Source organism: Hyperolius riggenbachi, chromosome 11 (genome assembly GCF_040937935.1).
Source record: "Hyperolius riggenbachi isolate aHypRig1 chromosome 11, aHypRig1.pri, whole genome shotgun sequence".
Classification (NCBI taxonomy): Eukaryota; Metazoa; Chordata; class Amphibia; order Anura; family Hyperoliidae; genus Hyperolius; species Hyperolius riggenbachi.
This window is the reverse complement of record NC_090656.1, coordinates 196,292,163-196,315,416: the sequence shown is the minus strand read 5'-3', so window position 1 is coordinate 196,315,416 and position 23,254 is coordinate 196,292,163. Positions and strand designations below refer to the sequence as shown.

At 46.8% G+C, this 23,254-nt stretch overlaps 1 protein-coding gene across 1 annotated transcript in view; it reads right to left on the bottom strand.

The window, feature by feature from the left end:
• The window catches only part of LOC137538161 (transmembrane protein 178B-like), a 112,017-nt gene extending 89,394 nt beyond the window's left edge, over positions 1–22,623 (bottom strand). Inside the window, exon 1 of the mRNA XM_068260186.1 lies at positions 22,036–22,623. Coding sequence (XP_068116287.1) covers positions 22,036–22,459 — 424 coding nt within the window. The 5' untranslated portion in view covers positions 22,460–22,623. The remainder of the gene's footprint in view (positions 1–22,035) is intronic.
• Between the last annotated feature and the right edge of the window lie 631 nt (positions 22,624–23,254).

Genomic DNA, 23,254 nt, shown 5'->3' with positions numbered 1-23,254 from the left:
TGCATGCTTGGTAAACGTGCTTTCATCCTACTGGGCATGCAGGGAGCTTACTTGTGCATGCCCAATATGGACACCCTTGTCCATGGCAGCACTTATTTGTTAATCATAACATTTTAATTCCTAATTCACTTTTTGGAGAATACGTTCTCCCACAGTAAAACAGAATGCCCCTGAGAAGCTGTGGAAGTGACATTCTAATGTGGGCAGTATGGTGACTGAGTGGTTACCACTCTCACCTTGCAGCACCAGGTTCATAGCTCAAATACAAGCCAGGGCACTATTTGCATGGGGTTTGTACATTCTCCCCTTGTCTGGGTGGGTTTCCTCTGGGCATTCTGGTTTCCCCCCACATTCTAAAAGCATACAGATAACTTGCTTTCCCCTTAAAAAAATGGAAGTCATTGGAATGATCCAACTTTACTTGTGCAGCCTCCCTGGGGGCATTACATTTAATTCGGAAAATTACTGGTTTTATTGTGGGAGAATGTTTGCGTTTGGAGTGAGTAGTTGGTAAAGATTTTGTTATTTTTATTGGGGGGGGGGGGGGGGGGCGGTTGGTGACATTGGGCCTTGGGTGGAGAATACTACAAATCCGGCCCTGGGCTCACATAGGTCATGTGATAGGGAGCCGGTGATTGGCAGCAGAGAGAGTGTGCTGTGATGTAAGGAGGAGACCCGCAGCACTGGAAGCAGGTAGTATTACACTTGCTACCTGTTCCTGTGCTGTGGGTATTTTACATGCATCACAGCACAATCTCTGCTGCCCTTCTCTGAGCTCCTGATCACATGGCTCACATCGATCATGTGAAAGAGAGCCGGTGAATGGCAGCAGAGAGAGAGTCCTGTGATGCATGGAGGAGACCTGCGGCACTGGAAGCAGGTAATATTACACTCGCTACCTGTTCCTGTGCTGTGGGTATCTTACATGCATCACAGTACACTCTCTCTGCTGCCCTGCACCGAGCTCCTGATCACATGGCTCACATCGGTCATGTGATAGGGAGCCGGTGAATGGCAGCAGAGAGAGTGTGCTGTGATGCATGGAGGAGACCCACGGCACTGGAAGCAGGTAATATTACACTCGCTACCTGTTCCTGTGCTGTGGGTATCTTACATGCATCACAGCACACTCTCTCCGCTGCCCTCCACCGAGCTCCTGATCACATGGCTCACATCGGTCATGTGAAAGAGAGCCGGTGAATGGCAGGAGAGAGAGTCCTGTGATGCATGGAGGAGACCTGTGGCACTGGAAGCAGGTAATATTACACTCGCTACCTGTTCCAGTGCAGCGGGTCTCCTCCATGCATCACAGCACTCTCTCTCTGCTGCCATTCTTGGCTCCCCATCACATGATCGATGCAGGTCATGTGATCGGGAGCTCAGCGAATTGCAGCAGATAGTGCTGCTGCTGTGATGCACTGAGATCCATGGTGTTGGAGACAAGACAAGACAAATAACATTTATATTGTGCTTTTCTCCTGCAGGCAGGTAAATATAACACTTCCTGTACTACTCTGCATGATGGTGGGGGGCTGGGGCATTTGTTTACTGGCTGTCTGCCCGGTCCATTTGGGTTGGGGGGGAGGCTATGGACTTAGGGAGCCTCATGCAGTCTTTTTTTGCAGGGGGGCCCCATACATGGTAGTTATGCTCCCGTTTCAAACCTTTCATGAATGAAACCAATCACAGTTACAACACCAGCTTATGTATCTGTATCTGCCAGATGCTTCAAGAAAACATCAAACTACATGAAACAAGAACAGAAAGGGTTAGTAGCTGTGAGTGCTTCTGTGTCTAATAACACCTTCTTTTTTCATAGAGGAACTAGTGTTGGGCGAACAGTGTTCGCCACTGTTCGGGTTCTGCAGAACATCACCCTGTTCGGGTGATGTTCGAGTTCGGCCGAACACCTGACGGTGCTCGGCCAAACCGTTCGGCCACATGGCCGAACTAAGAGCGCATGGCCGAACGTTCCCCGAACGTTCGGCTAGCGCTGTGATTGGCCGAACGGGTCACGTGGTTCGGACCCGAACGCGCTCTGATTGGCCGAACGGTCACGTGGTTCGGGTAAATAAATACCCGAACCACGTCATATCTCCGCCATTTGTCTGTGGGTTTAGCTTTGGGTAGGCAGGCAGGGTAGTTCGCGCTCCAGCCACGCTAGCCAGGGTCCCCCCCAGTCATTGTGTGTCACTGCTGGGAACAGTAGTACACCGCTCGTTCAGCCACACTATATAGCATTCTGTGTACTGTTCTGTGTCTGCTGGGAATAGTGGTACACCGCTCGTTCAGCCACACTATATAGCATTCTGTGTACTGTTCTGTGTCTGCTGGGAACAGTAGTACACCGCTCGTTCAGCCACACTATATAGCATTCTGTGTACTGTTCTGTGTCTGCTGGGAACAGTAGTACACCGCTCGTTCAGCCACACTATATAGCATTCTGTGTACTGTTCTGTGTCTGCTGGGAACAGTAGTACACCGCTCGTTCAGCCACACTATATAGCATTCTGTGTACTGTTCTGTGTCTGCTGGGGATAGTGGTACACCGCTCGTTCAGCCACACTATATAGCATTCTGTGTACTGTTCTGTGTCTGCTGGGAACAGTAGTACACCGCTCTTTCAGCCACACTATATAGCATTCTGTGTACTGTTCTGTGTCTGCTGGGAACAGTAGTACACCGCTCGTTCAGCCACACTATATAGCATTCTGTGTACTGTTCTGTGTCTGCTGGGAACAGTAGTACACCGCTCGTTCAGCCACACTATATAGCATTCTGTGTACTGTTCTGTGTCTGCTGGGAACAGTAGTACACCGCTCGTTCAGCCACACTATATAGCATTCTGTGTACTGTTCTGTGTCTGCTGGGAATAGTGGTACACCGCTCGTTCAGCCACACTATATAGCATTCTGTGTACTGTTCTGTGTCTGCTGGGAATAGTGGTACAACGCTCGTTCAGCCACACTATATAGCATTCTGTGTACTGTTCTGTGTCTGCTGGGAATAGTGGTACACCGCTCGCTCAGCCACACTATATAGCATTCTGTGTACTGTTCTGTGTCTGCTGGGAACAGTAGTACACCGCTCGTTCAGCCACACTATATAGCATTCTGTGTACTGTTCTGTGTCTGCTGGGAACAGTAGTACACCGCTCGTTCAGCCACACTATATAGCATTCTGTGTACTGTTCTGTGTCTGCTGGGAATAGTGGTACACCGCTCGTTCAGCCACACTATATAGCATTCTGTGTACTGTTCTGTGTCTGCTGGGAATAGTGGTACACCGCTCACCCGCCACTGTATAGCATTGTGCTCTGTGTCGCTGCTGGGAATAGTGGTACACCGCTCACCCGTCACTGTATAGCATTGTGCTCTGTGTCGCTGCTGGGAATAGTGGTACTGTATAGCATTTCTGTACTGCCACTGTACTGCTGCCAGTCAGCGTGTACTGTAAGGATAAGTGAAATGAGGAAGAAATCCGGTGAAAGAGGGAGGGGCAAGGGAAGAGGTGTTTCCCCTGACGGTTCACGTACAGGCCACAGGGGAGCACCCAAGAAAACCCACTCAATACCGCCCATGTTGTCCAGGACAACAACCCTCACAAATCCAAAAGAACAGGACCAGATAATTACTTGGATGACCTCTCAAGCGTCCAGCAGTGGGTTAAGCAGCACCAGCACATCACGCACGAGGTCCGAGTCCTCAGCCAGTTACAAGGAGCCAGTGGGCACAAAGCTGACACAACCGGCAGCGACACCACGCACACAACTGCCAGATAACCAGTCCGATGAATTACCTCAGGACACAATGGGGTATTCGCAGGAGCTATTCCCAGCCCAACAAACTTCCACCTTTCAAAGGTCAATGGAGGAACAGCCAGAAATGTTGTGCCTGGATTCACAACCGTTAACTGTGGGAAATGCACCGCGCACTGAAATACAAGGCGAGTCCGAAGAGGACTCGGAAACCCAAATCCCAGAGCAATTTGGGCAGGAGGGGTTGCAATTGCAGGAGGTCGGCCGACAAGATCTGGAAGACGACGTTGGAGTGTGCTGCGCAGAGGTTGTTGTGGGGAGCTCTACTCCACGGCGGCGGCCCACAATGACATATGACGAGTTTGAGGAGATGGAAGAGGAGGGTATGGACAATGTGGACAGAGACCCAGATTTTGTTTGTGAACGAGAACATCGCCGTCGTAGCAGCAGCACAGATGAGTCTGTTGAAGAACCCACTGCTGCACGAGCTCGCCTTGTGCCACAAGGTAGGCGGCGCGCAATTTCAGGCACCACAAGCGTGGAAGTTCAAGTGAGAGGCAAAAGAGGAGCAAACAGAAATCGCCAGCAAGGAGGCAGGTGCTCCAAAGTCTGGGCTTTCTTTGAAGACTGCACTGAGGATGTTACCATGGCGATTTGCAAGGTGTGCAAGACCCGCCTGAGCAGGGGGAAAAGTATTAACAACCTCTCCACCACCAGCATGAGCCGTCACATGCTATCCAAACATCCCACTCTTTGGGCAAACGCGTCAGGACAGGGTACCAGAAACAACACTGCCTCCCTTGGGTTCACCAGACCCGCCTCAGCAGCAGCAGTAGCCCAGCCATTGCGTGGTTCACAACATTCACAAACATCAGACGACGCTGACACTGTCACTTTCCGGAGTAGTGCTCTTGAGGTCTCCCAGTGTTCTTCAAACACAACAACCAACAGCCCTTCCGTGTGCAGCGCTACGGTTCAGTTGTCTGTGTCGGAGATGTTTGAGCGCAAGAGGAAATTGCCAGCAAATGACCCCCGGGCCGTGGCAGTAACAGCCAGCATAGCCAAGCTTCTGGCCTGCGAAATGCTGCCATATCGATTGGTGGAGACAAACAGCTTCAAGGGCATGATGTCAGTGGCCATCCCACGTTACGTGGTTCCCAGCCGCTACCACTTTGCACGCTCTGCAGTGCCTGAGTTGCATGAGCACGTGGTCAGCAAAATAACCCGAAGCTTGAAGAATGCCGTTGCCTGCAAGGTTCACCTCACCACTGACACCTGGACGAGTGCGTTCGGCCAGGGTCGATACATCTCCCTTACCGCGCACTGGGTGAACCTTGTGGAGCCTGGCAGCGATTCCTCACCTGCTACGGCACGGGTGTTGCCCACGCCACAAACAGCTGCACCGCCGTCCCTCCCACTGGATAACAGCAGCACCTACCTCTCTGACTCCTTCTCCTCCAACGCATCTCAAAGCTGTACCTCATCCGGAAACGCTAACCCAGCAGCAGTAGGATCGTGGAAGCAGTGCAGCACAGCTGTTGGCATGCGTCAGCAAGCGTTGCTGAAGCTAATCTGCCTTGGGGATAAGCAGCACACAGGGGAGGAAATTTGGAAGGGAATAAAGGAACAGACGGATTTGTGGCTGGCACCGCTGGACCTGAAACCGGGCATGGTTGTGTGTGATAATGGGAGTAATCTCATTCGCGCTTTAAGGTTGGCTAAGCTGACACACATCCCTTGCCTGGCGCACGTGATGAACCTAGTAGTTCAGCGGTTCCTGAGGACATACCCAGGCGTGGCCGATCTTCTGTTGAAGGTGCGTCGAGTGGCCAAACATTGTAGAACTTCCAGTACTGCTTCGGGGGCACTCGCCAAGATGCAGGAGCGCTTCAATCTCCCCCACCATCGCTTGCTGTGTGATGTCCCTACGCGCTGGAATTCTACGCTGCACATGCTAGCCCGCTTTTGCGAGCAGAAGAGTGCAGTGGTCCAGTACATGACGGCGCAGTACCGAGGCGCATCCGGCCAGCTGCCAAGCTTCTGTGGATCCGATTGGGCCAACATGTTGGACCTCTGCCAAGTCCTCCAAAATTTTGAGCAATCCACGTTGCTTGTGAGCAGTGACAACTCTTCAGTCAGCATTACCATACCACTGCTGTGTTTACTGAAGAGGTCGATGTTAAAAATCAAGGAAACAGCTGTCATGATGCAACTGGGGGAATCTGAAGGAGAAAACGATCAGCGTGATGGTACCAACATCAGGCCATCCGCCTCAGGGAACGCTGGCCCCAGCAGCTATGACGAAGAAGAGGAGGAGGAACAGCTGGAGTTGGAGCAGGAATTTCATGCCACCACTGACGAGGGCCAGAGCGGTGCACGTTGGACTTCCACAATTCAACGCGAATGGTCAGCAGAAGCAGACCAGGAGGAAGGTGACGACTATGATGCATCACAACAACTATCACAACGCTCACAAGAGGATGATGAGGATTCTGGTAGGACTCTGGCACACATGGCTCAATTCATGCTAGACTGCATTGAACGTGACCCACGCATTGTGCGCATTCTGGACAACACCAATTACTGGGTTTATACCCTTCTGGATCCACGGTACAAACACAATGTTCCAAAACTGCTTGAAGAAAGAGTCAGACAGGTCAAAATGGAAGAATACCAGCAGGCCCTTGTGGAGACTTTAGAGAGGAGATTGACATCCTCCCCCTCCTCTAGCCAGTTGTACGCAGACAGACTGACTTCCGCAAACCCAGGACGACCAGGAGGGCAGCAAACAACGCAAGCCGCAGCTAGTACCCAAAAGGGAATGGTATCGGCAGTGTCCTTGGAGTGGGAAAATTTTCTGACACCCATGCAGCAGCAGCCCACAGAACAGCAAGCGTGCAGATCCACCTCCAACACCGATCGCCTGGAGAAGATGGTCAAGGACTACATGTCAGATGACGTAGCTGTGTCTAACAATCCATCTGCACCCTTCAACTATTGGGTATCGAAGCTAGACACCTGGCACGAACTGGCAATGTACGCAATAGAGGTGCTGGCTTGCCCGGCAGCCAGCGTTATGTCGGAACGCTGTTTCAGTGCTGCCGGAGGCATCGTCACAGATCGGCGTATCCGCCTCTCCACAGAAAATGCAGACCGTCTGACTCAAATTAAAATGAATCAATCCTGGATTGGAAACGACTACGCAACACTCCAGGACCCCAACCAAGTAACATGACCAATGAACATCTGGGATGGTTTAGCGTTTCCGGTCCCTGTTTATTGAACCTCTCATCTGTATTACACTTATGACTGCATGGCGGCAAAAAGCATTGCTATATCCGCACGCTTTTTGTCCTCATGCAAGGCCTGTGTTGTTGTGTCTCAAAAAGCTTGGCCTTCTCCTCCTGCGCCTGCTCCTAGTCCTGTTCCATCACGTCTGCTGCTGCTGGGTTAGCATTTCCAGTCCCTGTTTATTGAACCTCTCATCTGTATTACATTTATGACTGCATGGCGGCAAAAAGCATTGCTATATCCGCACGCTTTTTGTCCTCATGCAAGGCCTGGGTTGCGTCTCAAAAAGCGTGGCCTTCTCCTCCTGCGCCTGCTCCTGTTCCATCACGTCTGCTGCTGCTGCTGGGTTAGCGTTGCCGCTCCCTGTTTATGGAACCTCTTATCTTTATTACATTTATGACTGCATGGCGGTACAAAGCATGCTATCCGCACGCTTCTTGCCCTCATGCAAGGCCTGGGTTGTTGTGTCTCACAAAGCGTGGCCTTCTCCTCCTGCACCTGCTCCTGTTCCATCACGTCTGCTGCTGCTGCTGCTGCTGCTGGGTTAGCGTTGCCGGTCCCTGTTTATGGAACCTCTTATCTTTATTACATTTATGACTGCATGGCGGTACAAAGCATGCTATCCGCACGCTTCTTGCCCTCATGCAAGGCCGGGGTTGTTGTGTCTCACAAAGCGTGGCCTTCTCCTCCTGCGCCTCCTCCTGTTCCATCACGTGTGCTGCTGCTGGGTTAGCGTTACCGGTCCCTTTTCCTGGAACCTCTTATATGTATTACATTTATGACTGCATGCCGACAAAAAACATGTTACCTGTGCAAAGAAAACAGACATTTCCCGCATTTAAAAGACAGTTTTCCCTTTGAAACTTTAAAATCGATTTTCTCAAAAACTATAAGCTCTTTTTGCAAATTTTTTTTTTCCTCTTGTACCCACTCCCAAGGTGCACATACCCTGTAAATTTGGGGTATGTAGCATGTAAGGAGGCTTTACAAACCACAAAAGTTCGGGTCCCCATTGACTTCCATTATGTTCGGAGTTCGGGTCGAACACCCGAACATCGCGGCCATGTTCGGCCTGTTCGGCCCGAACCCGAACATCTAGATGTTCGCCCAACACTAAGAGGAACGTGATTCCTCAGCATAAAGTGCAATTATCTCCAGACATATATATAGTTTAGTTACATTAATCACATTACTGTTACCATGTAGGTAACAATCTCATATTACACATCTTTGAATATAATGAAATTCTCCCAACACATATACAGGCATTGTGAGGGATACACTACACTCTCCAAATACAGCACCAGTTTATTGTCAGGCATACAACACTCGTCCACGTGCTGTATTTACTTTGTGCGCAATGGCATTCACTTTAAAGAGACTCTGTAACACATTTTTCAGCCTTAATTCTTCTATCCTATAAGTTCCTATGCCTGTTCTAATGTGCTCTGGCTTACTGCAGCCTTTCCTAATTGCACTGTCTCTGTAATAAATCTTATCTCCTTTCCTCTGTCGTGACTAAAGGCCCATACTCACGAGTGACATTTGTCGCCGCAACACGCGGCGCGCGCGTGTTGCGGCGACAGGTCGCCCGTGAGTATGGGCCGCCGCACGCGCGCGCACCCCGAACTGTCGCCCGTCGCTCATGTCGCCAGGCGATTGAAACTTTCAATCGCATGGCGACAGTCGCCGCTGCCCCCCCGCCGCAACTGTCGCTAGTCCGCGTGAGTACGCGGACTAGCGACAGCAACCTCCATGTAGGTACATGGAGCTTCCGGCGGGGGGAGGAGGAACGTCAGCGACAGCTTCCGCCTTGCCGCTGGTCCCTCTTCCGCATGTGTACGCGGAGGGACCTGGCGAGAAGCTGTCGCCGGCCTGTCGCCCACACGCTCACGTGTGCTGGCGACAGGCCACATTTCTCGCCCGTGAGTATGGGCCTTAAGGCTTGAATGTGTGGAATGTGCAGGGCTGCTTGTGATTGGATAGAAGCGATACACACCCTCTGCAGGCCCCCTGCACACTCTGTATGACTCACACACTCTGTTTATGTGAGCCTATCACAAGCTGGTTAGTTTGTTTGTAAACACTGCCTAAAACTGGCAATTACAAGCCAGGATTGCAGCAGGGAGTGGCAGCAACAGCACAGAGGGGCCCAGGGGAACATAAGGAATAGAATGGTATGCTTTTTAGTGTAAGAATATTAGAGTACAGATTCTCTTTAAGCGTCACAACAATCACAGGATGTGTACCGTTCATAGTCAGCAGAGGAGGGCGCGAGAGGCACTGTGCTGTTCAGTTTTAGCAGGATAAAGTTCCATAATAGTTTAAAACTTGAGTTTTGCCTCCTCAAAAAGAAGGAAAGAATCCCATCCATAAGAAAGTAGAAAGCACGCTCAAACCTCCCATACAAAAACCATGCTGGATCAAGGTGCACCAAGTCCAACCAGAACAGTAGAAAATGGATGATCACTACCAAGGGAATCTTTATTGATGGATGTATCAGCAATTAAAAAGTTAGCAAAACACACACAGCTGGTTGGATTGCAACGGCTAACATGTTTCAGACCTCCAGGTCAGGGTGGGTTTCCTCCGGGCACTCGGGTTTCCTCTCACATCATCCCAAAAACATACAGATAAGTTAATTGGCTTACCCCTAAATTGGCGCTAGACTATGAAACATACACTACACTAGTGTTTCAACATTTTATTGTTATGTACCCCTTTTAAAATCCTGTACTCACCAAGTACCTCCAAGCATAGTAAACATTATCAAAAAGTACCCCTTGACAAATATATATTAAATCGAAGTACATAATTTCTAATTAATTAATAATTAATTAATTTCTAATTTCTAATTAATTAATTTCTAAGCATTTAGTATTGCTTTTAATTAGTTAAAATACTAATTTGGTGTTAGTTTAAATAAGATTTATTATTTTCTAAAACTCCAAATTATGTTATTCTTGGTTAAGTATATCAAGCCAGAGTACCCCCTGGAACTATCAGAAGTACCCCCTGGAACTATCAGAAGTACCCCCTGGAACCATCAGAAGTACCCCCTGGAACCATCAGAAGTACCCCCTGGAACTATCAGAAGTACCCCCTGGAACTATCAGAAGTACCCCCTGGAACTATCAGAAGTACCCCCTGGAACTATCAGAAGTACCCCCTGGAACCATCAAAAGTACCCCCTGGAACCATCAGAAGTACCCCCTGGAACCATCAGAAGTACCCCCTGGAACCATCAAAAGTACCCCCTGGAACCATCAGAAGTACCCCCTGGAACCATCAGAAGTACCCCCTGGAACCATCAGAAGTACCCCCTGGGGTACGCGTATCACACGTTGAGAACCTAGGCACTTACACAATACATACATAAACATATGACTATGGGAGGGATTAGATTGTGAGCCCCTCTGAGGGACAGTTTAGTGACAATATACTCTGTACAGCGCTGTGGAAGATGTCAGAGCTATATAAATACTAAATAATAATAATTACTCATAGCTTTGGTACTACAGTCACATGTGCACATCCATTGTCTACTAATCACATCCATGTGTACAGATCTGTGATCCATAATGCACCACTTCAGCATGCTGGGCGGGGCCATGCCCCTGTTATTGATATAAATATCAGTTCCTTACTCTCTATGGTATTGCAGCTGTTTGTAAGTACTTGGTTAGGGGCATCACTGCCACAACTGAATTCTAATGCTACAGCAATAGCTGCACTCCTATTTTTTTATATGAAGAGTTAAATGAATAATCCATAACAAGTGTGAGATGCAGCATTTCAGGATCTCAGTAGCCCCCCTTCATGATAGCAGCAAAGAATAGGATCAATCATCATAGCGTGTACAAAGTGCATTCCCAGCATTCTGCCACTGACGGACAACTGTGCAGAGTGCTTCATGTGAGAGCTCTGTGGACAGGTCTGATAACTGATACTGTTTGAAGAACAGATCTGTTGAGATGCTGCACCTCATTATGTTAGGGATTACATTTTAAATTAGGGATTCTAAGCAAGGACGTCTGGGAGGCCGGGACAACACCACTCAGAACCACAATGGTTTGGAGTAGCTTTGACTCTAATGCCTGTTTAGGTGGATGATGAGGTCACATTGCCCTGAGAGATGAATATGAAGAGGGAGTGTGGTATGTGTGGGGGAGGGGAGTGTGTTCTGGAAAAATATTGCACCTCATTATGTTAGGGATTTAATTTTAAATTAGGGGATTTAAGCACTTCTGGGAGGCTGGGGGAACACCGGTCAGATCCACGTAGTTTGGAGTGAGTGGCGAGGTAGGGGGGAGTTCACATGGCCCTCAGGTGAGTATGGAGGGGGAGGGTGGTGTGTTTGTGCATGTGTATGTGTGTGTGTGTGTGGGGGGGGGGGGGAGCTGCAGTGATAGCTTAGTTAACGCAGCTGTCTGCAAGTTAGTTTGAATGATATACAGTAAAGCATCAGTCCTGCAGGCATACATACAGTAGCTTACAGGGGCATAATATAAAACTTGACATGGCTCTGCTCCTTGCAGATATTTTGCACATGCTTGTTTTTTCAAGCAGGTACGATTGTACTAAGTGTGAGTGGCGGGATAAGCACCATGCACAGTATCAGACATTATAATGGTCATATTTGTCACCACAGACAGTCATATTATTCGCACACTATAAGCAGCATGTGTTCATCAACTTGTAGCACTCACAGCCAGCTGTGAACAGTGTGGTGAACACCTTGACCTCATGGACACCAGCAGACAGAGCACTGTTCACATTCAGTAAAGGGCAGACATCACTGACAACAATAATCAATATTCTTTTCTTATTTCGCATCAGGGACATCAATACTCAGTACACTGCTCTTATTCAGCACCATGGACTGCTAGTGCCTAGTATACACAATGCAATATTTCATCAGATTGATGGTTGAATCGATTATTTCCAACAGGTCCCATCTGATTTACGATTGTTTTTCTTATTGATTTTGTATAGAAGTGATCAGAAAATTGATCAGAAAAATGATCGGAAATCAGATGGGTCCTGTCGGAATAAAATCTATTCAACCGTCAATCTGATGAGACCTGTCGGAAAAAAATCTATTCAACCATCAATCTGATGGGAAATTGCATCGTGTGTATTAGACATAAGTATACTGTTCTTATTCAGCAACAGAGACAGCAGGTCTTAGTACACTTTTATATGGGGCATCAGGGACAATAATACTCAGTATACTGCTCTTATTCAGCACCATGGACAGCGATATTCAGTGTATTGCTCCTATTCAGCACCATGGACAGCTATATTCAGTGTATTGCTCCTATTCAGCATCAGGGACAGCAATAAGCCAGATGTGGACAGTGTAGTGAAAACCTTGACCTCATGGACACCTGCAGACAGAGCACTGGTGTTCACATTCAGCAATGGGCAGACATCACTGACACCAATAGTCAATTGCTGTTCCTATTCAGCACCATAGCAGTTCTCACTTGCTCGTTCTTATTCAGCACCATGGACAGCAACACCCACTATACTGTTCTTATTCAGCACCATGGACAGCAGGTCTCAGTACACTTCTCATACTGAGCATCAGGGACAACAATACTCAGTATACTGCTCCAATTCAGCACCACAGAAAGCAATACTCAGTATACTTCTCTTATTATAAGTGAACCTAAAGGAAAAAACAGAGTAACCAAGCAGCTCAGGGTGACCCAAACTACTAGGAATGTGTAGGGGGATAAAAGGGACCAAAAAGCCCTCTTACTAAAAAAAAAGCAAAGCTTGGTGTAATTGCCTTCTTAAAACAGAAGGAAGTAAAGGGAAAAAAGTTCTAAGGGATACTTACCTCGGAAGGGGGAAGCCTCTGGATCCTAAAGAGGTTTTCCTCGTCCTTCTCAGCAAAGGCGATCCAGCGGTGGTACCCCTGAAAGTCCGCTTGTTGGCGGTGGGCACAGGTGCATTAGTAGCTTCAGCCGACATAGCAGCAGTAATACAGGTGCAGAGGCAAAGCAGATGCCCGGATCTAGGATTGTGATTGGTTGCTCTAGGCATCTGCTCCAGTTACCCTGGAACTGTTTATGATCAATCAGTACTGGTGAACTCTCACCACCCTGCACCATGGACAGCAATATAAGTAATACTGTTCATATTTAGCACCATACGTAGCTATGGGAAGTCTATTGTTCTTATTCAACACTAAACATAGCTCTGAGCAGTGCACTGTTCACATTCCGTAACATATAAAGTAATGGGAAACATAATTATCACATTCAGCATCATGCACGGCTATGGCCAGTGTATTGTTCACATTCAGCACCATACATAGCTGTGGCAGTGTAATGTTCACTATTATAGCTATGGGCAGTGTACTGTACACATTCACATGCACAGTGGTGAGTATACTGTCGTATTGAATGATTCAGCTTCATGGACAGCAATCGAAGGTGTACTGAGTACATTCAGCTCCATGCACAGTGGTGAGTATAGTATTTTAAGATCAAGCAACATGAACAGCAATAGAAGGCGTACTGACCATATTCACCACCAAGCACAATGGAGAGTATAGTTAGTTATAGCACCATGGACAGCAATAGAAGGTGTATTGAGTATATTCAGCTCCAAGCACAGTGGTGAGTATTGTAAGATTGAGTACCATGGACAGCAATAGAAGGTGCACTAAGTATATTCAGCACCATGCACTGTGGTCAGCATTGCTAGATTCAGCACCATGGACAGCAATAAACCATGTACTGAAAAATTGTTAAAGGGTACTATTTATTATTATTATTATTTAGTATTTATATAGCGCCGACATATTACGCAGCGCTGTACAGTGTATATATATATATATATATATATATATATATATATATATATACTATATATATATCATGTCACTAACTGTCCCTCAAAGGAGCTCACAATCTAATCCCTACCATTGCCATATGTCTATATTATGTAGTGTAAGTACTGTAGTCTAGGGCCAATTTTTTTTTTTTTTTAGAGGGAGCCAATTAACTTACCTGTATGTTTTTTTTGGTATGTGGGAGGAAACCGGAGTGCCTGGAGGAAACCCACGCAGACACGGAGAGAACATACAAACTCTTTGCAGATAGTGCCCTGGCTGGGATTCGAACCAGGGACCCAGCGCTGCAAGGCAAGAGAGCTAACCATTGCGCCACCGTGCTGCCCCGTACTCAAGCAGAAGCTCGGAAGCCTCTGGATGCTAACGAGGCTTCCCACGGTGTCCTCCGGTCCCCTGTTGCCACTCCCCCAGTGCTACTTATAGACCTTCAAGAAATTACCAACAAGGGCTTGTTGGTAATGTGATCCAGGCCTCGCTCCTCTTCAAGCACGAGTGCAGCGGATCATGCACAAGCGGCCCCATGCTACTGCACATGCCCGGTGGTGCTCACATGGCTGTAGCATGGCAGCGCTCGTGCCAGAAGAGGAGCATGGTGCCAATCAGCTGGAGAGTCACGGAGGTGGCAGAAGACCAGAGGCCAGTGCGGGAAACTTCTGGAGGTTCTAAGCAGTGATGACTAACCTTGGCACTTCAGCTGTGGTAGAACTACAAGACTCATGAGGCATTGCAATACTCTGACAGCTCTAAGCATAACTTGGGGAGGCAGAGGCATGATGGGATTTGTAGTTTTGTCACAGCTGGAATGCCAAGGTTAGCCATCACTGATCTAGAGGCTTCCCTCTCTTTAGGTAGGCATGTGTTTCTGAACCCCAGCTTTGGTCCAGGTTCTCTTTAAATTCATGCACAATGGTGGGTATTGCTAGATTCAGCACCATGGACAGCAATTGAAAGTGTATTTAGTATATTCAGCACCATGCACAGTAATAGAAGACATACTGACAATGTACCATGCAGAGTGGTGAGCATTGTTAGACCAGCACTATGCACAGCAACTGGCAGTACACTGTTCATATTCAGCACCATTGAAGCTAATAAACAGTGAGCATTTGGACAGTTATGAGTAATATAATTTTCACACTTAGCACCATCAACAGCAGTGGGCAGGAATGCAGTACTTACCACTGACAATGCAGACTGATTAAGCTACTCTAATTACCGATAGTCATCCTTTTCATTTTCAATGTTTAAGGCCAAAACTACCCCAACCGAATAAATCAGGTACACTTCAGCTGCTTGTAGGTTGATCCACACGCTGGCTTCTCATATCACTCATGATCTCTGGTAGCGAGTTATCTCCAACAGCGGAAGACTTCCAGAGGATGGCTGCCCTCTAGATAAAAACTGCATAAAGTGCCCAAAGAACATTTAGCATCCCCCCTTCACCCCCCCCCCCCCAAAAAAAAAAAAATGGGCGGTAGAAGATATACAACTTGCTTATCCCATACAATTGAATACCTCAATAAGGAATTGCTCTCTTACTTTTAGGACGGTTTCTACAAATGTTATCCTTTTGGGAAGGGGGGGGGGGCAAGGGGGCCTTTCTGGGGAAGATGGCAAAAGGGGGAGGGGTCCTTTGAGGGGAAGAGGTGCTGGGGTCCCTTCTGGGGGAAGAGGGGGAAGGTGGGAGGGGGTCCTTCAAGGGGAAGGGGAAGGGGGAGGAGGTCTTTCTGGGGGAAGGAGGCCCTTCTCTCCTTGTACACAGAGCACCAGAAATCATATCAGGTATAGGACTGGTTGTATAAGCTTAGTACACATTGACTGCTTTTACGTGTTACAGTATGTCAACAAACAGCAGTCAATAAGTATTTGATTACATAGTTCATTACAAAAGAATTACCTTTTTTAATGGATACCATGGAGGCTGTATTTACTACAGAGTGAAGAAATGATAAAATTCCCCCCCCCCCTCCTTTCTCATCATCTGCATCACTGTCTGCCTCAAAAATATGAGCTCATTAAGAGCTTGAGAAATGGATGTCACTATCTCAGTGTGTCAGTGAGATCTCATGTATTGCTGCTTTCCGGTTGTTTTCAATGCGAATGTAAGTGGGTGAGGAGACTGGGGGTGGATTTAGGAGTGCGTGTGGGGAGGGAGGAGGGGGATGTTAATAAAACAGTTGTCAGGCCTTTAATATACTCAGAATATTCACATGTGGCTCAAGTCTTTGTTACAAAAGGCTGACCTATATCCAGAAAGCCTCACAGCCCTGCAGTCCTGCTCCTGGGGGAGAAGTATCCAGTGACTGAAAATAGTGAGCCAGCCATTGTGGTGGAGGCCAGGATCTATACACCTACATGATTAACAGCACTCTCCCTATCTAGAAACTTAAGGCGGCCATACACCCGATTTCCGCATTCAATTCCTTGCAGATTCGATTCATCTGCTGGAAATCGATTCCCCAAAATTTCAGATTGATGGATTTTTTTTTAATCGATTTTGATAAAAAAAAAAAAAACTATCAAAAGCAAACGATCGGACAGGATGGAAAATTTAAGGTGGCCATACAGTGGTCGATTTTTTTACTTTGATCGATTATTATAACCAATGAATGAATCGATCAAAAATCCAGTTGTCATACTGATGTAGAATCGATTCAGATCGGCTGATATTCGATCGAATTCTTAAAGTGAATCAATTGAGTATGTCACGTTATTTCACTAGGTGGAACAAGAATCGAAAGTTTTTCATTATGTATTCGATTGACCTTTACGATCTGATTCACCAAGGTATTTATTTTGTGATCGAAAATCGATTAAAGGTTAAAAAATGGAACAAAAATCGACCCTAGTGTCTGGGCAAAAAAATCAATTCATGTTCAACCGATTCATTTATTTTGAATCGATTCTAAGAATCAATAGGTGAATCGATCGTCCTATAATCGACCAGTGTATGGCCAGCATTAGGTTGATCTTTTTTTTTTTCAATTTTGATAAAAAAATTAATCAGGACAGGATGGAAAATGTAAAACAATCGGGGGCGGGCCAAGAGCATGAGCAGATCGATGACCTTTAGCTTTGCACTGCATCGAACAATGCAACTCTGCAGCTTGATCGATTTTCAATAGATTCCTTGCTGGAATCTATTGGAAATTGTATGGTAGGAATCAATTCTTTTCAGAAAGGAATCGAACATTTTGGAACATTGTGTGGAAATCTATATAGGTGGCCATACATCAGGCGACTTGGTGGCAGATCGACCATCCAATTCGATTATTATAATCGGAACTGATGTAAATCGGTGCCGCCAACAGCATGCCTGTTCGACGATGCGACCAATTTTGGTCCGAAATTGGTCGTATGTATTGATTGGACATGCTGCAAGATGTAGGGCTGACATGCTTGCTTGGGTGCGCTGCAGTAACATTGTGTGATATCGGGACGAGCGACTAATGCAATAACACCCCCAGCACTGTCCCCCCTAGTGTAAAATGTGCCCCGGGTACCCAATGCAGTATATTTTACCTGTCAGTCTCCACTGCTGGCTCCATGCTCCACATGGTTGCCAGCGTACATGTGGGTGTGTGTGTGTGTATGTCACGTTGGCAACCATGTGTGGTACGGTTATGTGGACGGAGGATGGAGGATGGAGCAGGCAGTGGACACGGGCAGGTAAAATATTCTGCATGAGGCACATTTTACATTGAGGGGACAGCGCCAGGGGCAGGGAGTTGGCGTCACAAGGCCGATTCCATAGAGATTTCATGCTGTAACCAATATACAGCAAGCAGTCATGTGGGTTTTTGATATCACCTAAGGTTCGCTATTGCAAACATGAAAGAATGACCTACTTCAGACATTCACCTGCCTTTCTGTTCCACATTTTGTGCCCCATTGGAGTTCCTAAGACGACAGAGAACATGAATTAAATTCCTTCTAAAATAGTATTTGTGTTTTTAACAGGAAAAAATAAAATAAATAGGTGCCCATAACTTACTTGATTTTCCACCAAGCAAATAAGCAATTGACTTTATCGGGCGATTAACAACAGTGTGGTTGATCGTAAGTCGATCGACTAGTGGTCCACACACGGCAAACAAGATCCTACGCAATTCTTCTTCACTCACAAGCTTAAAGTGGACCTGAACAGGACGCAAGGAAAAACAGAGAAATGCACCGTGTGTTTTTAGAGAGAAGAGCCTGTCTAATTCTCCTTTATCTGTAAGTAATCACAAGTGTAATTTGATCTCTCAGCTGCATCAGCTCAGAAGTTCATCAGGAAGATGGATCACAGCGGCGTCCCCGACAACAAGCGTTCCCCGATCTTCCTGCTGGTATACGCAACATCACGCAACAACACACAAATTGCACAAACGAGAGTTCACGCGACAGGTAAAGTATAGGTAGTACTAAATATGCCAACTACTCTTGCTGTCAAGTATGGTAGTATTTATAGCATCTTTTGCCATCAAGTTCTCTTGCATGTCGCCACAGAATTCCTTCTTGATGCTTAATTACCTTATAAAACTACTGTAGGGGGTACACTAACCTCTATACGTAGAGCATGTTTATTATCTCTAATGAAAAGACAGTGCTTGTTATCTCAAGAGAGCGCACCACAACGCTTCCAATTTCGTAATTATCCTCTAATACATCAGGCCTGACACACAACACACACAGACATTAATTCTGCATTAATTAGCCCCCACGCACATTAGAAACGTTAATGGTAGCTCCTCCCCTCTGTTATATTGACAGTCCTCCTCATCTCCATGTCTCCTAATGCTGGGAACTATCCACACCTCCTTATTCACTGCTCTCCATTTTTTATTGTGTAGCTGGCACAAGCTCTTCACAGCTACAGATTGAACGTGACACCCTCACTCATTGCAACATGTGCAGTAGCCTTAGGACAATCTCGTCAAGTGCCAGGCACTGGATCTATTAGGAGCCAAGTCTATGCATTACAGTCCTTATGTTGTCACACATCCCCCACTTTTATCCCTCAGAGGTCCTAGGATGGGATAAGGTAGTCACAAACATCTTGCATGGTGTAAAACTGCATGCACCAGTGTCAGAGAGCTTTCTAGACTCTGTTCCCAGTATAGGCTGACTCTATACATTCAGAGCAGGATCGTTCATAAGGCAACCTATTATTATTATTATTATTTAGTATTTATATAGCGCCAACATCTTCCGCAGCGCTGTACAGAGTATATTATCTTGTCACTAACTGTCCCTCAGAGGAGCTCACAATCTAATTCCCTACCATAGTCCTATGTCTATGTATATATTGTATGTGTTGTATGTGTTGTAGTCTAGGGCCAATTTAGGGAGGAGCCAATTAACCTATCCGTATGTTTTTGGGATGTGGGAGGAAACCGGAGTGTCCGGAGGAAACCCACGCAGACATGGGGAGAACATACAAACTCCTTGCAGATGTTGACCTGGCTGGGATTCAAACCAGGGACCCAGCGCTGCAAGGCGAGAGCGCTAACCACTACGCCACCACGCCACCTAGTCAGATGCTTAGGGCCCGGTGGGTGTCAGGGGGGGCAACTGCCACTTCTTCTGACCCTTCTCCCATTTTAGATTACCAAAAAGACCATAAGGAGGAGCCAAGTATGCTACAATGGAAAGGGCCCTATTTCCTCTTAATCCATCTCTGAATACATTAGTAAACTATATATCAGACTATGTGATATAGGAAAGGCCTAGTTACAATGTTACAATGGGGTCCTGGGGCAAAAGTAACTCATGGCCCCCCCTAGCACTGCCCCACCCCAGCTGCAAATTCACCACTCCGGGGCCCCCGAACTGGCTGCCAGGCCTGATTCCCCCCCCCCCCCCCCCAGTCACAATACCATTAGGCATCCATAATGCAGGCAGGACACAGGAGGCAGCTCCGTGCTCTATGCTCTGGACTTCACCTCTTCCTCATTCCCTGCAGGCATGAATAGGGTCACCATAGCTGGAGAGGAGGGGGGGGGGGAGACACAAGGGAGGGGTCCTACATGATCTGGGGCCCTGGGGCAATTGCCCCCTTTGCCTTTATGGAAGCCCCGGCCCTGCGATATAAGACTGTGCACATATTGGTTTCTACAACAGAACTTATTTATCCTACATGCATTTCTACATTCCAGTGGACAGACTGTAACAGAAAGCACTATAACCTCGCCATATAATGTATAGACTGGCGCTGTGGCAATAATTCTATGCTCTGCATCACATTATGTTGTAAAGCCCTTTCGCAGGAGACCAATCAATCAGCATACAATCACCACCTATATAAAACAGTTTTCTTTTGGGACAGGATATAATGGGTAGGTAGATGACCTAGACTAGCAGACCCAATATGTTCAAATGTATCAAGCTTTATTATATGAAGGGATTGTTACAGTTTTTTGTATAGGTATGCTCATACTTGCAGAAGACTGTATGTAACACCAGTTAAATATACCCTGTGCAACATACACTGTGCAAATGGTTCCACTTCTACCCATATAATGTAAAAATCTAGACTGTACATGTACAGGTCTGACACTAAACAACCGTTTATGCCAACAGGCAATGTTTAGGTAAACTTTGGATGTCAAAAACACAACATATCCCATTATTCATTACATAGGCAAAACAGCCTACAAAAGCAATATTACTCTGTGTACTGTGCAAGCATGGATAATGTCCCACAGAACAACATGTATACCAGTGCAGTGGTAATGGCTCTGCCTCTGACACAGGAGTTCAAATCTTGGCTCTTTCTCTTCAGTAAGGAATCCTTGGGCAAGGCTCCCTAGCACTGCTACTGCCCATAGAGCGTGCCCAACTGGTGCTTTGAGTCCACCAGGGGAAAATGTTATTTGTGTTGTCATTGATCCTCACATCTATATAAACTATGAGTCTTCAGTATATATAACCTATACGTCCCAACATACCAGTGACCCCTTTAACCGGGAAGACTATATAGCCAAGTGTTTGGAAAGACCATTCTGGTTCTAGAAGACTGTGCCCCAGATTCATCATCATACTTCCAGAAGCTCTATGTCCCAGTACACATTATTCAGATGGATCTGCCCTGCCTACCCCTGCAAGACATCACTTCCCAGCATGAAGTGTACAAGGACCCCCCTACATCCCAGAAGGCAAAGTATTACAGGCTATAGGTGCTTCTTTGTAACCTCATTACATACGTCCTCACAGTATACACTAGGAAGGTGGACCCTTTACCCGTAAAATAATCACAGCATGCAATATATAGAAAAACAGAATATATCAGTTTATAGTGCAGGAATGCTCCCTTTATCAAGGGATACAATGTAGCTCAGTATATAAATGTATGGGTTGGCCATTCATACCAAAAGACTGTATATCCTATATATATGTACATTCACCTGTAAAGAATTAATAATATATCTCTCCACATAAGTACACCACCTGCCTCTCTGAAATATTAACAACATCCAGCTTATAGGATTATTTCCAACAGCGTAGCCCAGTGTACAGTATATACTGTATATGTGAACCCCTACCCTATAAATAAAAATCTCATATGGATGCATGCATACAGTGCAATATTCTACCATGCAAAGGAACCCCTCCCCCTTCAAAATAATAACTTCCATATACATATCTGGAAACGTTAAGAGTGCATGACAGCATATATACAATATAAGGAGAACCGTATTGCCTTAAAAAATAAAAATGCCCTATCCACGTGTCTAAGCATAGGCAGTGCATAACAGTACATAGAGAATATAGGCGAATATTTCCTCCTATGTAAAATAATAACCTCATATCCATGAGAGCAGGCACAGCTAGCATATGACAGCAGCATATAGCTGACCCCCCCCCCCCCCTTTCCCTGCATAATAACAATCCCGTATTCATCATGTGTGTGGATATAGGCAGAATATAATATACCCATATATACACTACACTATACAGATATCCTCCTTCCCATAGAAACAATACAGATATATATGTACACATGCATATATATAAGAAGAGGCATCCTATGTAGGCTGTATGGAGGGACCCCTCCCCTATAGGATGAGAGCCCTCCAGCCTGGATATTATATAGGTATATATATATAGACATCAGAGGTGCCCCCTTCCCCCTCACCTTTTAGGATCAGCTCCTCGGTGTCCTTGTCGAAGCCCTCCCGGTGGCATTTCCTCCAGAGTCCGGAGACGGTGGAGTTGAAGCGGCGGGTGCAGTGGGTGTCCCCGGCCAGGTAATGGCGAGGAGGTGGCAGGAGGGGCTGTGACAGCAGCGGGTCCCCCACCCTGGAGATCAGGCGGACCCCCCTGGGCAGGAGGTCCCCCCCGCGGGTGATGCGGCTCCGGGATTGCCCCCCGCGGAGGGGCAGGTGCTGCCCGGGGGTGTACATGTAGCCCGGGTCGTTCCTCTTGCCGCCCGGTTTCCTGCAGCGGTCCCGGTGCCTCCGCGCGTCCGTCTCATACCAGTGATCGGTGCTGAGCGCCACCGCCAGGAGGGCCAGGGCTGCCAGGGCGAGGCACAGACCGGCACCAGCCAGCAGCCTCATAACGCCACCGGGAGGACACCCCGGGCACCGGCCTCAGTCTCTCTCTCTGTGGCTGCGGAGAAGTGAGAGGCCGGGAGGGAGGAGTCTGCCTGGAGCCCCGGCACATGTATGCCTCATATACCCGGGAGAAGAGCCACCTACCTGTGTGTCCTCCCCATCATCCCTGCAGCCCACTGTGCTGCCCCTCCAGATATCTGTGACAGCACCTCCCCCTCCCCTCCCTGGGTACCACTGCATACATCCCACCCTATCATCTACACACAGCACAGGTATGCTGCCCCCCTCCCATCACCCACTCCTCTTGTATTCCTCCCTCCCTGTATACATGTATACAGTATATACACCTATACATAACACACTGCATCCTCTATTGCTCCTTCCCTTTCTCTTTCAGCAAGCTTATGCCATTTTGCTTTTATTTTTTATGTTGTAATGTTAAATTATTAATACTGATTAGTAGTAGTAGTAGTAATAATAGTATTGATATATACAAGAGAACATAAATTAATAATAATAATAATAATATTTATGTTCTCTTGACTGGTTCCTTTGGGCAAGCTTTATGCCATTTGCTTTTTTTTTCTATGTTGTAATGTTGAATTAGCACTAATATTTTTATTATTACTACTACTATTATTACTCATAATAATATTTCTGTTGTGGTAGTTTTTGTTGTTACATCATTCACAAAGTTACCACTACTGCTAACATAGTCGTTGCTGTGTTTGTGATTGTTACATCATCATTAGGTTACTGTAGTATTATCATTTTATGGTTATTGCTGTTATTATCATC